Source organism: Marmota monax, unplaced genomic scaffold (genome assembly GCF_021218885.2).
Source record: "Marmota monax isolate L192 unplaced genomic scaffold, Marmota_monax_Labrador192_F-V1.1 WCK01_AAM20220418_F8-fsc00044, whole genome shotgun sequence".
Classification (NCBI taxonomy): Eukaryota; Metazoa; Chordata; class Mammalia; order Rodentia; family Sciuridae; genus Marmota; species Marmota monax.
Genome location: NW_026695198.1, coordinates 16,145,968 through 16,162,239, shown reverse-complemented (window position 1 = coordinate 16,162,239; position 16,272 = coordinate 16,145,968). Strand labels below are relative to the sequence as shown.

Below are 16,272 nucleotides of genomic sequence, written 5' to 3'. Positions count from 1 at the left end.
TGTATGAGAGAAAATTTATTTTACCCAAGCCAGTTTTAGGAGTTATCTTTAAAAATAAATAACTAAATAAATAAATAAACTGCTAATTTAAGAGGTTAAAGTTTTTCATTGTAGCTTTTTCTTTGATAATTAGTAGTATTTGGCACTATTCTAGTTTTGTACATTAGAAGTATCTCCTGCTTTATGTATTAAAATTATTTTTCTCAACTGTGGAATGATTAGCCTTAATTTGTTAAAGCTTTAACAAATTCATAGTAAAATAATATAGAGTTATAAAGTAAACATGTGAGCTAGTGCTGAATCAGTAGTTATCAAACAAATGCAAATTAGAACAAGAATGAGACTTATAAAAATATTACTTCTGTTTATTTACTATAAATTTGAAGTCAATCTTTTATTTAATTTCTATTAATTTTTTCAGATATGTTTTTATTTTGATGGAAATGAATATAGGATTAATTAAAAATTGAAACATATTATTACTTCATTTAAAAATAACAATAAGCCCATAACATGTTAATATAAACAAAATAATTTTTAATTAAAAAAAAATGTCTTTCAAAATAAAGAAAAAGTTAATGAAAGTCAGGCACAATGGCACATGCCTGTTACTGTTACAGTTCCAGCTCCTCCAGAAGCTAAGGCAGGAGGATCCACGAAGCTGAGTTCCTAGGCAGGCCAGTCTGGGCAACAGAGCAAGAGTTCATCAAAATAAATAAATAAATACGTAAAAGTGAGGGAAGGAAGAAAGACACTATTTTACATTTCTGTAAATCTCTTCAATATATGGCTATTTCTCATATCTGCTACTATACCGAATGTGAGATATCACACATTTTGTAGCCTCAGAAAATTCCACTAGACCTGTGTGAGAGAATAAGAGTAAGAAAGGCAAATTAACATCTTAGCATTATTATGAAAACAGTTTTAACCTCACAGGTGCCCCACAAATCTTGACAATTGTTGATATCATGTAGCTGAATTATCTTCATTCAGTTCTGATAAGATAAACTACAACTTTCAAGAAAATTTTCTGGATCATACAGCTATTTAAATGTATTTTTAGAGTCATGCTAAATAGACTATTTTGATTCCTTAATTATCTTTATATCTGTTGGGCCTTTCCCTATAATTTTTGGGTATGCATCGTAACTTCATTAAATCCTTTCTTAAGTTAATTACCAATTTATTATAAACTCAGTATTTAGTAGTTCCATTTTTATTTTAGTTTTCTAATTCATTAAATTCTGTTTATTATTTTTACTAGTTACTTTCTTCACCTATTCTTAGGTATCCTTTGTTATTCTTTTTCTTACTTCTTGATTGGACTACTTAGTTGACTTAGTTCATACTTTCTCATAAACATAAATATTTCAAAGTTACAAATTGTCCTGTAAGCTAAACAGTCTTCAACTGTGTTCTAACTTTGCTATTATTTCAAGCTTCAGTGATTCTACTTCCCCCGTCATCACTCTTTTTCTTTCCCCTTTGCAATGTAAATCTAAAAAAAAGTTGTCTGTCCTTGCTATCTCTAATTCCTATCTTTCTATTCTCTCATAATTATATCCACTCTTATCTCAGGCCTCCCTACCACCATCTTCCCATAGCTATATCAATTCTTATTCCTCATCTTATCTGAATTATCAGCATAATTTGGCAAAGTTAACGCATCAAAATTTGATTTTTTTCATGTCTGGTACGAATTCAGATTCATTATTCTCCATAAGGACATCCATCTGATAGCACTGTTCAACTTCTATCATTACCTTCTATCTACATTACCACATTTGTCATAAATACCATAGACGTGTGGATGTTTTTCTGGACTCCATAAAGTTCCATTATTCCCATTTGTCAATCCTTTAACTAATATCATCCTAATTTAGTTATTATATGCTATAATAAATTTTGATATCCAGGAGAAGCAAATCCTATAACAGCTCTTTTTCCTGATTGTCTGAGTTATTTTTTATTTTTATTTTTATTTTTTTTTTATTGTTGGTTGTTCAAAACATTACAAATTTCTTGATATATCATCTTTCACACTTTGCTTCAAGTGGGTTATGAACTCCCATTTTTAGCCCATATACAGATTGCAGAATCACATCAATTACACATCCATTGATTTACATATTGCCATACTAGTGACTGTCATGTTCTGCTACCTTTCCTATCCTCAACTATCCCCCCTCCCCTCCCCTCCCCACCCCTCTTCTCTCTCTACCCCCTCTACTGACCTTCATTTCTCCCCCTTGTATTATTTTTCCCTTTCCCTTCATTTCCTCTTGTATGTTCTTTTGTATAACCCTGAGGGTCTCCTTCCATTTCCATGCAATTTCCCTTTTCTCTCCCTTTCCCTCCCACCTCTCATCTCTGTTTAATGTTAATCTTCTTCTCATGCTCTTCGTCCCTACTCTGATCTTAGTTACTCTCCTTATATCAAAGAAGACATTTGGCATTTGTTTTTTAGGGATTGGCTAGCTTCACTTAGCATAATCTGCTCTAATGCCATCCATTTCCCTGCAAATTCTATGATTTTGTCATTTTTTTAATGCAGAGTAATACTCCATTGTGTATAAATGCCACATTTTTTTAATCCATTCGTCTATTGAAGGGCATCTGGGTTGGTTCCACAGTCTTGCTATTGTGAATTGAGCTGCTATGAACATCGATGTAGCAGTGTCCCTGTAGCATGCTCTTTTTAGGTCTTTAGGGAATAGACCGAGAAGGGGAATAGCTGGGTCAAATGGTGGCTCCATTCCCAGCTTTCCAAGAAATCTCCATACTGCTTTCCAAATTGGCTGCACCAATTTGCAGTCCCACCAGCAATGTACAAGTGTACCCTTTTCCCCACATCCTCGCCAGCACTTGTTGTTGTTTGACTTCATAATGGCTGCCAATCTTACTGGAGTGAGATGGTATCTTAGGGTGGTTTTGATTTGCATTTCTCTGACTGCTAGAGATGGTGAGCATTTTTTCATGTACTTGTTGATTGATTGTATGTCCTCCTCTGAGAAGTGTCTGTTCAGGTCCTTGGCCCATTTGTTGATTGGGTTGTTTGTTCTCTTATTGTCTAATTTTTGGAGTTCTTTGTATACTCTGGATATTAGGGCTCTATCTGAAGTGTGAGGAGTAAAGATTTGTTCCCAGGATGTAGGCTCTCTATTTACCTCTCTTATTGTTTCTTTAGCTGAGAAAAAACTTTTTAGTTTGAGTAAGTCCCATTTGTTGATTCTAGTTATTAACTTTTGTGCTATGGGTGTCCTATTGAGGAATTTGGAGCCCGACCCCACAGTATGTAGATCGTAGCCAACTTTTTCTTCTATCAGATGGCGTGTCTCTGATTTGATATCAAGCTCCTTGATCCATTTTGAATTCACTTTTGTGCATGGCGAGAGAAAGGGATTCAGTTTCATTTTGTTGCATATGGATTTCCAGTTTTCTCAACACCATTTGTTGAAGATGCTATCCTTCCTCCATTGCATGCTTTTAGCCCCTTATCAAATATAAGATAGTTGTAGTTTTGTGGATTGGTTTCTGTGTCCTCTATTCTGTACCATTGGTCCACCCGCCTGTTTTGGTACCAGTACCATGCTGTTTTTGTTACTATTGCTCTGTAGTATAGTTTGAAGTCTGGTATCGCTATACCGCCTGATTCACACTTCCTGCTTAGCATTGTTTTTGCTATTCTAGGTCTTTTATTTTTCCATATGAATTTCATGATTGCTTTCTCTATTTCTACAAGAAATGCCGTTGGGATTTTGATTGGCATTGCATTAAACCTATAGAGAACTTTTGGTAATATCGCCATTTTGATGATGTTAGTTCTGCCTATCCATGAACAGGGTATATTTTTCCATCTTCTAAGATCTTCTTCTATTTCTCTCTTTAGGGTTCTGTAGTTTTCATTGTATAAGTCTTTCACCTCTTTTGTTAGGTTGATTCCCAAGTATTTTATTTTTTTTGAAGATATTGTGAATGGAGTGGTTGTCCTCATTTCCATTTCAGAGGATTTGTCGCTGATATACAGGAATGCCTTTGATTTATGCGTGTTGATTTTATATCCTGCCACTTTGCTGAATTCATTTATTAGCTCTAATAGTTTCTTTGTAGACCCTTTTGGGTCTGCTAGGTATAGAATCATATCATCTGCAAATAGTGATAATTTAAGTTCTTCTTTTCCTATTTTTATGCCTTTAATTTCTTTCGTCTGTCTAATTGCTCTGGCCAGTGTTTCGAGAACTATGTTGAACAGAAGTGGTGAGAGAGGGCATCCCTGTCTTGTTCCAGATTTTAGAGGGAATGCCTTCAATTTTTCGCCATTCAGAATGATGCTAGCCTGAGGCTTAGCATAGATTGCTTTTACAATATTGAGGTATGTTCCTGTTATCCCTAGTTTTTCTAGAGTTTTGAACATAAAGGGATGCTGTACTTTGTTGAATGCTTTCTCCGCATCTATCGAGATGATCATATGGTTCTTATTTTTAAGTCTATTGATGTGGTGAATAACCTTTATTGATTTCCGTATATTGAACCAGCCTTGCATCCCAGGGATGAATCCTACTTGATCATGGTGCACAATTTTTTTGATATGTTTTTGTATCCGATTCGCCAGAATTTTATTGAGGATTTTTGCATCTAGGTTCATTAGAGATATTGGTCTGAAGTTTTCTTTCTTTGAAGTGTCTTTGTCTGGTTTAGGTATCAGGGTGATGTTGGCCTCGTAGAATGAATTTGGAAGTTCTCCCTCTTTTTCTATTTCCTGAAGTACCTTGAAAAGTATTGGTATTAGTTCTTCTTTAAAGGTTTTGTAAAATTCTGCTGTATACCCATCTGGTCCTGGGCTTTTCTTAGTTGGTAGTCTTTTGATGGTTTCTTCTATTTCCTCAATTGATATTGGTCTGTGTAGGTTGTCTATATCCTCCTGACTCAATCTGGGCAGATCATATGACTTCAGAAATTTATCGATGCCTTCACTATCTTCTAATTTATTGGAGTATAAGGATTCAAAATAATTTTTGATTATCTTCTGTATTTCTGAAGTGTCTGTTGTGATATTGCCTTTTTCATCCTGTATGCTAGTAATTTGAGTTCTCTCTCTTCTTCTCTTCGCTAGCATGGCTAAGGGTCTGTCGATTTTGTTTATTTTTTCAAAGAACCAACTTTTAGTTTTGTCAATTTTTTCAGTTGTTTCTTTTGTTTCGATTTCATTAATTTCAGCTCTGATTTTAATTATTTCTTGCCTTCTACTTCTTTTGCTGTTGTTTTGCTCTTCTTTTTCTAGGATTTTGAGATGAAGTATGAGATCATTTATTTGTTGGTTTTTTCTTTTTTTAAGGAATGAACTCCAAGCAATGAATTTTCCTCTTAGAACTGCTTTCAATGTGTCCCATAGATTCCGATATGTTGTGTCTGTGTTTTCATTAATCTCTAAGAATTTTTTAATTTCCTCCTTGATGTCTTCTATAACCCATTGATCATTCAGTAACCTATTGTTCATTTTCCAAATGATGTATGCTTTTTCCTTCCTTCTTTTATCGTTGATTTTCAGTTTCATTCCATTATGATCAGATAGGATGCATGGTATTATCTCTACTCCTTTATATTGTCTAAGAGTTGCCCTGTGACATAATATATGATCTATTTTTGAGAAGGATCCATGTGCTGCTGAGAAAAAAGTGTAACTGCTTGATGTTGGGTGGTATATTCTATATATGTCAATTAAGTCTAGGTTATTAATTGTGTTATTGAGTTCTATAGTTTCCTTATTCAACTTATGTTTGGAAGATCTGTCCAGTGGCGAGAGAGGTGTGTTGAAGTCTCCCATGATTATTGTATGGTGGTCTATTAGACTCTTGAACTTGAGAAGAGTTTGTTTGATGAACATAGCTGCACCATTGTTTGGGGCATATATATTTATGATTGTTATGTCTTGTTGGTGTATGGTTCCCTTAAGCAGTATGTAGTGTCCCTCTTTATCCCTTTTGATTAACTTTGGCTTGAAATCTATTTTATTTGATATGAGTATGGACACTCCTGCTTGTTTCCGAAGTCCATATGAGTGATATGATTTTTCCCAACCTTTCACCTTCAGCCTATGTATGTCTTTTCCTATCAAATGCGTCTCCTGTAGGCAGCATATTGTTGGGTCTTGTTTTGAGATCCATTCTACTAGCCTGTGTCTCTTAATTGGTGAGTTTAAGCCATTAACATTTAGGGTTATTATTGAGATATGGGTTGTTCTTCCAGCCATATTTGTTTATTTATGTTACTAAACATGGTTTGTTTTCCTCTTTGATTATTCCCCACCCCCCCCCTTTACTGTCCTACCTCCCACTGTTGGTTTTCATTGTTATTTTCCATTTCCTCTTCCTGTAATGTTTTGCCGAGGATGTTTTGAAGAGATGGTTTTCTAGCTGCATATTCTTTTAACTTTTGTTTGTCGTGGAAGGTTTTAATTTCATCTTCCATCCTGAAGCTTAATTTCGCTGGATACACAATTCTTGGTTGGAACCCATTTTCTTTCAGAGTTTGAAATATGTTATTCCAGGATCTTCTAGCTTTCAGAGTCTGTGTTGAAAGATCAGCTGTTATCCTGATTGGCTTGCCCCTAAATGTAATCTGCTTCCTTTCTCTTGTAGCTTTTAAAATTCTCTCCTTATTCTGTATGTTGGGCATCTTCATTATAATGTGTCTAGGTGTGGATCTCTTATAATTTTGCACATTCAGCGTCCTGTAGGCTTCTAGAATTTGGGATTCTGTCTCATTCTTCAAGTCTGGGAAGTTTTCTCGTATTATTTCATTGAATAAATTGCTCATTCCTTTGGTATGGAGTTCTATACCTTCCTGTATCCCAATGACTCTTAAGTTTGGTCTCTTAATGTTATCCCATATTTCTTGGATGTTCTGCTCATGGTTTCTTAACAGTCTTGCTGAGCTGTCTATGTTCTTTTCAAGTTGAAATACTTTGTCTTCATTGTCTGATGTTCTATCTTCTAAGTGTTCTACTCTGCTGGTAGTACTCTCAATTGAGTTTTTAAGTTGGTTTATTGCTTCCTGCATTTCTAGGATTTCTGTTTGTTTGTTTTTTATAACCTCTATCTCCCTGTATAGTTGATCCTTTGCTTCCTGGATTTGTTTGTGTAATTCCTTGTCGAAGTGATCTTTCATTGTCTGATTTTGCTGTCTAATTTCTTCCTTGATACTCCAGATCATCTGAAGCATATATATCCTGAATTCTTTATCTGACATTCCATCTGCTGCAGCTGTTACCTCTTCTAAAGTTGAGCTGACTTGCATTGCTTGTAGTCCTTTCTTTCCTTGTCTTTTCATACTGCTTGCGTTTCTTTCTTCTTGGTGAAACTGTTGTGTTTTTGAAATTTTTCCCCCCCTATATATTTATATTGCTCTTGTATAGTTGAAAAGTCTCCCTTGCAGGTGCGGGCGGGGGCTCTGCTCTGCCCCTCCTCCAATTGGTGTGAGGTGTCTACCACGCCCGTGGACCCCTGGGCCTGATCCGCGTTCTGTCGCAGGTCTGCCTACCTTGCAGGTGGGGGCGAAGGCTCTGCCCTGCCCCTCTTACCATGCCCGGGGACCGCTAGGCCTGATCTGCAGGTTGGTCGCAGGTCTGCCCACATTGCGGGCACGGGTGTCAGTTCCGCTCCGCCCCCACTCCAATTGGGGTCACTTGACCACCACACAGGCGGGCCGCTGGGCCTGATCTGGGCGCAGGCGAAGGCTCTGCTCTGCCCCTACTCCAGTTGGGGTGAAGTGTGTACCACGCTGGCAGGCCGCTGGGCCTGATCCGCCGGTCTGTCGCAGGTCTGCTTACCTTGCCGGCGCAGGCGGTGGCTCTGCCCTGCCCCTCCTACCACACCTGCAGACCGCCGGGCCTGATCTGCAGGTTGGTCGCAGGTCTGCCTACCTTGCGGGCGCGGGCGGCGGCCCCTCTCCTCCCCTCTGGCTCGACGACAAAGCGAGAGAGACTCGGGTATCTGTGACTCACCCTCCCTACCAGGAGACCAACTGTTTCCGTCGCCGCTGGCACCGATGAAGTTTTCTCCTCGGCCGCTCTCCGATGACATCAGATCTCTGCCATGCTGGCATCCCCTGTTCAATGGCTGAATCCCATTTTCTTCTCTTCCAATAGGCGGAGCTGTGCCCTCTGAGCCGAGCTTCTGCCCTCTATGTGCTGACAGAAATCCCTGTACGGTGGCTCCTGGGAGTCTCTCAATCCTGTTAGTCCAGAGCCCTTTCACTTATCCGGCCCCTCCCCCTGTTCCTCCTCCCAGCCAGCCAGCCAGGTCCTGTTCACCAGAGGCGGTTCCCCAAGGATCTGATTACACTTGCAGCCCCACCGCGTGTCCTATATCCCGAACGATGAACACCCTCTCTGTCATTCATCTAAGCCCCAGTGCTGTGGTGGGGTGATCTGGGAACCAACAGTTTAATTTTTCCGGACCCCTTTGGTGGGCACGCCCCCAGAAACTGGCGGCTAAGATCTTGGGTGTCGCCGCTGGTGTTAAGGGGAGGTGGGGATCTGGAATCCCCTCTGCTTCCCTACAGACATGCCCCCGGTGGTTTCCTGGCTGCTTGTATCTGGAGGGGGTGGGAGTCACACACCTGCTAATGTGGATTCCGCTAGGAAGGAATTCTGTCGGCGGAACTCTGGTGATGTCACCACTCTGCTATGGTGGGCCCCAGGCTCCTTGCCGGAGTGTCCGAAGGGAGGGGTGGGACTGGTCTGTCTCTGGTTGGTTTCAGCTCCCGGTTTGCTATTTCATGAAGGCTTGGCGAGAGACCTCTTCCTAGAGTCCCTGCACCGCTCCTGCTGCGCTGCGCCTCAGAGGCTATCCGCCCTGCGCGGGGGCCGCGTGCAGGCAGCCGACAGTAGCCGAGTCGCGCGGGCAGCGGCTGGCGGGTCTGGACCTCTGCGCTGCGTGGCGGAGATTCACTCGTCTAGCGCAGACTGTCACCTCCAAAAATCCTACCGATTCCCGGCTGATCTCTCTTTAGTGGAATTTTGCTAGGAGTTTCTCAGCAGGTCGAATCTAAGCGTATCCATGCGTCTCTCTGACCCAGTAGTTGAGGAGGTACTGAAAGCGCTGCCTCCCCTCTCGCCGCCATGTTCTTTTGGAATAAAGCTGAGAAGGACCAACTATTCCTTGTGCTTCCACTGCGACCAACAAGCGGAACAAAAGAAGAAGAAGAGGCACAGCAGCACGAGTGACAGTGGCGATGGGGGGCCTCCTGCTGGGGCCAGCGCCAATGCAGACCCTGAGTTATTCTTGACTTTTTTAATCTTATATATAAGTTTTAGAATCAGCTTGTTCATTCCATTAGGAAAAAATAGTGAGTTTTATTATTATTTCACTAAACTTATACACAGGTCAATTTGAGAAAAACTGACATTTCTATTTAGTCTTCTGAATCATGAACAAATTGTATATGTCTCTATTTTGGTCAATTTAATTTTCCTCTATAATGTCTTACAGTTTCCTATAAAGTTGTACCAAATTACACTGATTGACTTTTCAATATTAAACCAACCTTATAATCCTAGAAAACACAAATTGGGTCAAAATACGTTAGTCTTCTAATATACTACAGATTTAATTCAATTATGTTATGCATATCCATGAGTGATTTGGCTGCAATTTTCTGTTCTTGTTGTATCCACATCAGTTAGTTAATATAAAGACCTTGCTAGCCTTACATAATAATTATGAAGTATGTCCTTTTCTTTCTACTCTGTAGAAGTTTGTGGATAAAATTTTAGTTTGACAGTTATTTAGTTTTTCTAGCACAGCAGAGCTATCTTTCCTTTGTCTTTTAGCATTTCAGTTCTTTTGTAAATGAACTACCTTGCCTCAGCCCTGCCCCACCAACACATCTGTGTGGCCACCATCACCACCCAGGATGCAGAGGATGAAGTTACCTCTGAAATCAATACACCCTATACACTATGGCTCAAGTTAGAGGACCCCAAGAAAAAAAGAAAATGAAACAATCTGCTTCTGACAATCTCATAACCACTCTTTTGAAGGTGACTTTTTTCTCTCTCACAACTTTAATATTTTCTTTTTGACTTCAGTATTTACAGTTATACTATGTAATAGTATACAATATGTAATGTGGGTTTCTTTTAATGTTTCTCTTTTTGAGATTTATAGTGCTTCTTAAATCTATGCCTTAATGTCTTTTTGTTGTTGTTGTTTTGGTACCAGGGATTGAACCCAGGGACACTAAACCACTGAGCCACATTTCCGGCCCTTTTTACATTTTATTTTGAGACTGGGTCTTGCTAAATTGCTTAGGGCCTTACTAAGTTGCTGAGGCTGGCTTTGAATTTATGATCCACCTCAGCCTCCTGAGCCAATGGGTTTACAGGCATGCGCCACTGCAGTCAGTTTATGCCTTACTGTCTTTTATCACTTTGTAAAGACTTCTCAGCCATTGTCTCCTCAAAGACTGCTTCTGTGAGATTATATCTTCTCCTTATAGAACCTAAGTTACTTTATCAACAAATTTTGTGCCAGATTAAAGAAGGAGGATTTAAAAACTTTCAACTGTATTCCCTTTGGTAACTGGCCTACATCCTCTCTCCATTAGTCTGAGCAAGCTGTGTGACATGGCTGATCAAGAAAATACAGAAACATAATGCTTTGCAGGGTCCAGGCCCAGACCTTCAGAAACAAATTTCCTACACTTCCTTTCTCTTGAAATACTTTCTCTGGGAAAAGGCAGCTCCCATGTAAGAAGTCTAATTATAGCTAAGCATGGTGTTGCAAGCCTCTAATCCCAGCTACTTGGAAGGCTCAGACAGGAGCTCACTAGTTCAAAGCCAGCCTGGCCAACTTGGTGAGACCCTGTCTCAAAATAAAATTTAAACAAGGACTGGGGCTGCAGCTCACTGGTAGAGCACTTGCCTATTGTATGTGAGGCCCTGGGTTCAACCCCTAGTACTGGGAAAAAAGAAGTCCAACTACCCTGAGATTGCTATTTATGGAAAGAGAAATGCTGGTCAGCCCCAGCAATTCCAGCCTTCCTAGTGCTGACACCAGACCTAAGAGTGCAGAAACCATGCTGAAGGTTCCAGCCCCAGGATATGACATGAAGAGAACCATGGCCCCAGGCATATGGACCCAGCATCGGCATTCCAGCCATTCCCAATTAAAGAGCAAGAAGTCATCTAGCAAAGGTAAGTCAAATCTGATAGATTTGAGTGAATTCCTGATTCTTGGAGTCATATGCATAAAAAAAGGTGATTGTTTTATGACAATAAGTTTTGGAGGCATTTATTACTAGTGGAAGAGGTAATCCTTCACCAAGGTCCCAAGTATCCATGCACATTCTTAAGAGATGTGCCAAGAATACAAAGTCCTGATGAATATTTAGCCTGGGCCATTTCTCACAATTGTGTTTGAGGCTAGCAACCTTGAGGGACAAGTAATGTTTCTTTCCCTCATTAAGCAGAAAGTATTAGTCATAGATCAACTATAATCTGTGACTGAGATAGTTCAAAGCTGGCATTTATTTCTAGCATGTGGGTAGCACTTTGGGGTTCCAACCTAAGCATGAAGGGTTTACCAGTACCTAACCACCCCATAACCTTGGTGGGCTTTAAATACTTGTTTTTGCTTCTCTAGCCTTAAGTGTCCATCGAAAGCTCTGTTGTGCTTCTTACCAACCTTTCTCAGAATCAGCACATGCTACTCAAGGAAAGAGTGGTCTGAAAAGCCAGACTCATCTCTCTGCCTTATTATTAATCTTTAGACACACTGAATACAAGTCTTTCATATTTTATCCAGTTTTTCTCATTTTTTTCAGTTAGGGTGTTAATCCAAATTACTTTACCCAACATGACCAAAAGTGGAACTCCTCCAGAAACAGATTTAATGTACTTAATATTTAAGGGGTTTAGAAGTTCTGTTTTTTCCCTTTTCCTACATTATGGGATAGACCCACACAGAATTTTTGCTTCCAAAATATGCATTTTACCAAGATGTTTGAAGGTGATGTGCATTTTCACATAAAATGGTAACACCTTGTTAAACTACTGAAATACCTTTATAAAATATCATTCATATAACAACATTGTTTAGAGTAGCAGAGACAAATCAGTTGTAATAAAAATGACTTCCTAAAAAACATTTTAAAAGAAATGAATATACTAAAGTAATTTCACAGTTAAATTATAAAAGAGAAACTAAAACAAAAGTGTCTATATTTTAATATATATATATTAAAATATAGACACTTTTGTTTTATATATAGTGAGTGTGTGTGTGTGTGTGGTGCTGGGGATTGAATCCAGGGCCTTGTGCATGTGAGGCAAGCACTCTACCACTTGAGCTACATATCCCCAGCCCTAAAGCAGTGTTAATATTTTAATACCCCTTTTCTTTTTTTTTAATATTTTACTTTTTAGTTGTAGTTGGACACAATACCTTTATTTTATTTATTTTTATGTGGTACAGAGGATCAAACCCAGGATCTCGCACATGCTAGGCGAGCACTCTATCACTGAGCTACAACCCCAGCCCCTAATACCCCCTTTTCCAATTAGCAAATGTTAAGCATTTGTTAACATCCAGAAATATAGTGTCACTTATGACCTAAATGCTTTTAAAAATTCCAAACACAAAATAATTTTTGTTTTTTGTATTGTTTCCACTTGGAAAACCACATAATATTATGAAAACCTAAATTAGTTTTGAAAGTTTAAAAGAAACATTTGTGACTGCCAACACTTACAGTGAAAAATACGAAAATCAATATATGGATGAGAACCTCTTCTTTCTGATTCAAATCCTGCTCGGCTCCTTACTCGTACATCTCCTGGATAGAATTAAGAGCAGAAGTAAGTTTAGAAGGCTGTCATTTGTGAAGAAGCTCCCACATGTAAAAAGAGGCCCATATGCCATCACATCCATAAGAAGTATCCCATTAATGATACACATGGAGCAAGAAATTAAGAGCTAATTTATTTGAAGGAGTTCACAAATTTTCAGCACCAAGTTTTAAGTCTGGATAAGGAGAATTTTTTTTTTAGAGTACCCCTACACTAATAATAGTTCTTATAATCTATATTTTAAAGTTAGTTTTCTGAAAGATGACTCGGGTACATGATAATCCAATCTAATACCTTGCTACTCATGTGAAGTTTACAAAAAAAAAAAAAAAAAGCCACTGGGAAACCAAATCTATTTTACAGGAGACAGAAAATCTTCAGAACAAACTTTTAAAAGTCACTCTATGTCTCACACCATATCATGGGCTATAAGGGATATGAAAAATAGAAAATACATTACCTATTCTCAAGCAATTTCCAATTTCACAAATGTGCAATAAATTATAATGTTACTATACTTTCCTCTATGTATTTGATTTGATCAATCTTCTTTCTCTCTTCTCATAATCAGTTTCAACCCAAGGTCTTTAGCTGGTTCTTAAATTTTGGTGTTTACAAGCTCAGCGTTGTTCCTACATGTACTCATGTGATTTTTGGACAGACTCATTTCTCTATACAGAAACATTTATGTACCAACCATATACAAGGCACTCTTTTTGTCTTACAGACATTGCTTTATTTAGTTCCCTAGTCAAAGAGCCAAAGGAATCTTCATCCACATTTTACAGATGCAGAAACTGGACTTTGAGAAGTTAAATAGCAATGTTCCCTGCCACAAAGTTAATGTAAACAGTGAGCGAAGATTTAAACCTAGCCCTGTGGGTTCCAAAGAGAGCAGTCTTCCCATTACATTTTTACAACCCTCAATCTCCTAACCCCAAGTCTTCAGTCTCATCCCCTGTGCTCTTGCAATTTTGTTACCCTTTGTTTCTCTACGTAAGAACATCACTTACTTCCTTCCAGGTTCATTCCATCTACCTTAACTCCAACTCATAAGATCTAATCACCTCTTTCATGTGTGACAAAAAAGTGCTCCTCACATCTGGCACTCCACATATATCAGTAAGCAAAATACAGAAAGTCCCTGTCCTCATGAACTTTATCTTATGGGATAAAACAAATAATAAAGCAAATACACAATTTCATTCTATGGAAGACTTTACATGGAGAACACTAAAGAGAAATGGGGGGGGGGCAGTGATTCAAACATGTGAAGGGAAGTCCCTATTGAAAACGAGCAGGGATGTGAGGGAAGTAAGACAGTGCACCACAAGACTATCAGAAGTGAGAGGTTTCAGAGCATAAGGAAAAGCAAGTATAAACACTCTAGGAAAGCAGCATGCTTGGCATGTTCCAAGACAAGCAGAGACCAGCATGTCAGGAGAGAGATAAGTGAGGGAACTCCTGGGAGGTGAGGTCAGAGAGGCAGTAGGACCAGATCACACTGGGCCTTTGTGGTCATTGTAATAGCTGTGGCTGGTTCTCTCAGAAAACCATCGGAGGATCCTGAACAGAAGAGTAAGATGACTTAGCTTTGTCTGAAAAGGTTTTCTGGCTGCAGACTAGAATAGAGTGGAGGCACACGGGTGAATGTAGGAAGGCCAGTCAAGGAACAAGTTCAAGAGATAAGGCAACAATCATGGTTTAGATTGGGCTGGTAACAGCACTGGGGTGGTGAGATTCTGCATGCATTTTGCAGGTGTCTGCCCAGAGGATTTGCTCATAAATTAGACATGGAGTATGTAAGAAAGAGAAATAAAAAATGACTCTTAAGTTTTTGACTTGACAATGGGGAGAACGGAGTTTTATTTACTGAGATGGCAAAAGACCACCATACAGACCTGTGGAACACAAAATCAATTTGCAGATGCGTTAAGCATGAGGTATTCATAACATACCTATGTGGAGATGGTCCATAAAATTAAAGAAAATGTGAGTCTGAAACTCTGCTTTAAGGATAGGAGAATCCTAAACATGTTTCTAGAAGTGGAGATAGTAAAGAGGAAAAAGCTGAACATTCATGAGGAAAAAAGTATATTCTAAAGGAGAACAGAATTTGTTTTGGTGGTGCTGGGGATTGAACCCAGGACCTTGCTCATGCTAGACAAATGCTCTACTACTGAGCTATACCCCAGCTCTTAGAACAGAATTGAGGCAGGTGAGATGCACAAGATAAATTAAAGAGGAGAAAAAAGGAATAAGAGGGCCTTGGGGAATATTTGGGCTGAAGAGTATGAAAAGCAATTTGTGAAGGAAGCAAAGAACAAACAGGTAGCTAAAAAATAAGGATGGCTCAGTGCTCAGTATCTTAAAGTTAGGGAGGAATTCTGAGATGAGAAGAGCCACAGGAAGATTCCTCTAACAAAAAATGAGAAAATTTGCCTATTGGGACCTGAATATACATATTCGATAGTATGAATTAAAAAGAAGGGATTGTGGAGTGTATGAAGCGAGAAGAAAAAAAAAATATATATATATAAAGTAATTTACCTATAAAATTGAGTAATACATCAAAAATTTAAGCACTAGGACTAAAAGAAGACAAATGGTTTTCCTTGCCAGACAACTGAAAACAAAACACTTCCAGCGACAGGACTATCTGATCAGATATTTCATGGCCTCGTCTTCATCCATTTTGGCAATCATCTCTTTAGTATGAAGCAACCCTATAATACTACTTTTCATGAAGAATGCTTTCCTTTATTCATATCACATTCAATACTGGCTTCCAGATTCTAAACTTCAGTGAAATTAATAATTTCTGCTGTAACCAGCGATGAAAGCTACCTAATGAAAGATACCTCTACCTCAAATAACATGATAATTTAACTAACATTGATACAAAATAAATTAGTACTTACCTAGCATACGAATGTACAGAGCAGTCTGATCAGAACTGTCATAAGAAATAGCTCCACGCCTCTAGGGGGAAAAAAAGCATATATTTTAATACACAACAATGAAATGTGATCTAAAATTCAATTAAGCAAACATGCATTTATTATTTGTGAAACACTGTTCAAGAGAAGTTGATAATACAAAAGGAAATTAGATATGGAATCCGGAATTCTCTAGTTAGGGGAAAGACAAACACAATACAATATAACTAAGAACTACCATAAAAGCAGGTACAAAGTGAAAAAGATTTGGGACTAACATGCAGGAAATATGAAATGGAAAAGGAAGGAGAAAGGCAATCTGCTGCTTTTCCAGCTCCTTCTCTTGGCCCCCAGTCCTCTCTTCACATAGAATCAAGAGGGAACATTTCAGCTCCTGCTCAGTATCCTCCAATGGCTCCCATCACACTTAGAGTAAGTTCTAAACTCTAGGTTCTGATTTCCAGAGCCTTTAGTATTCTG

General features: G+C 38.7%; 1 protein-coding gene across 6 annotated transcripts in view; it reads right to left on the bottom strand.

Moving 5' to 3' along the window:
- The window catches only part of Pde7a (phosphodiesterase 7A), a 112,130-nt gene that overhangs the window by 41,596 nt on the left and 54,262 nt on the right, over positions 1-16,272 (bottom strand). For all 6 annotated transcript variants that reach the window (XR_006848242.2, XR_006848244.2, XR_006848243.2 and 3 more), the window contains exons 2-3: positions 15,775-15,835; positions 12,757-12,840 (exon numbers count right to left, since the gene is read on the bottom strand). Coding sequence is in view for 2 of the 6 variants with exons in the window: in XM_046428509.2 (XP_046284465.1) it covers positions 12,757-12,840; positions 15,775-15,835 (145 nt within the window). In the remaining 4 variants the exon portion in view is untranslated. The remainder of the gene's footprint in view (positions 1-12,756; positions 12,841-15,774; positions 15,836-16,272) is intronic.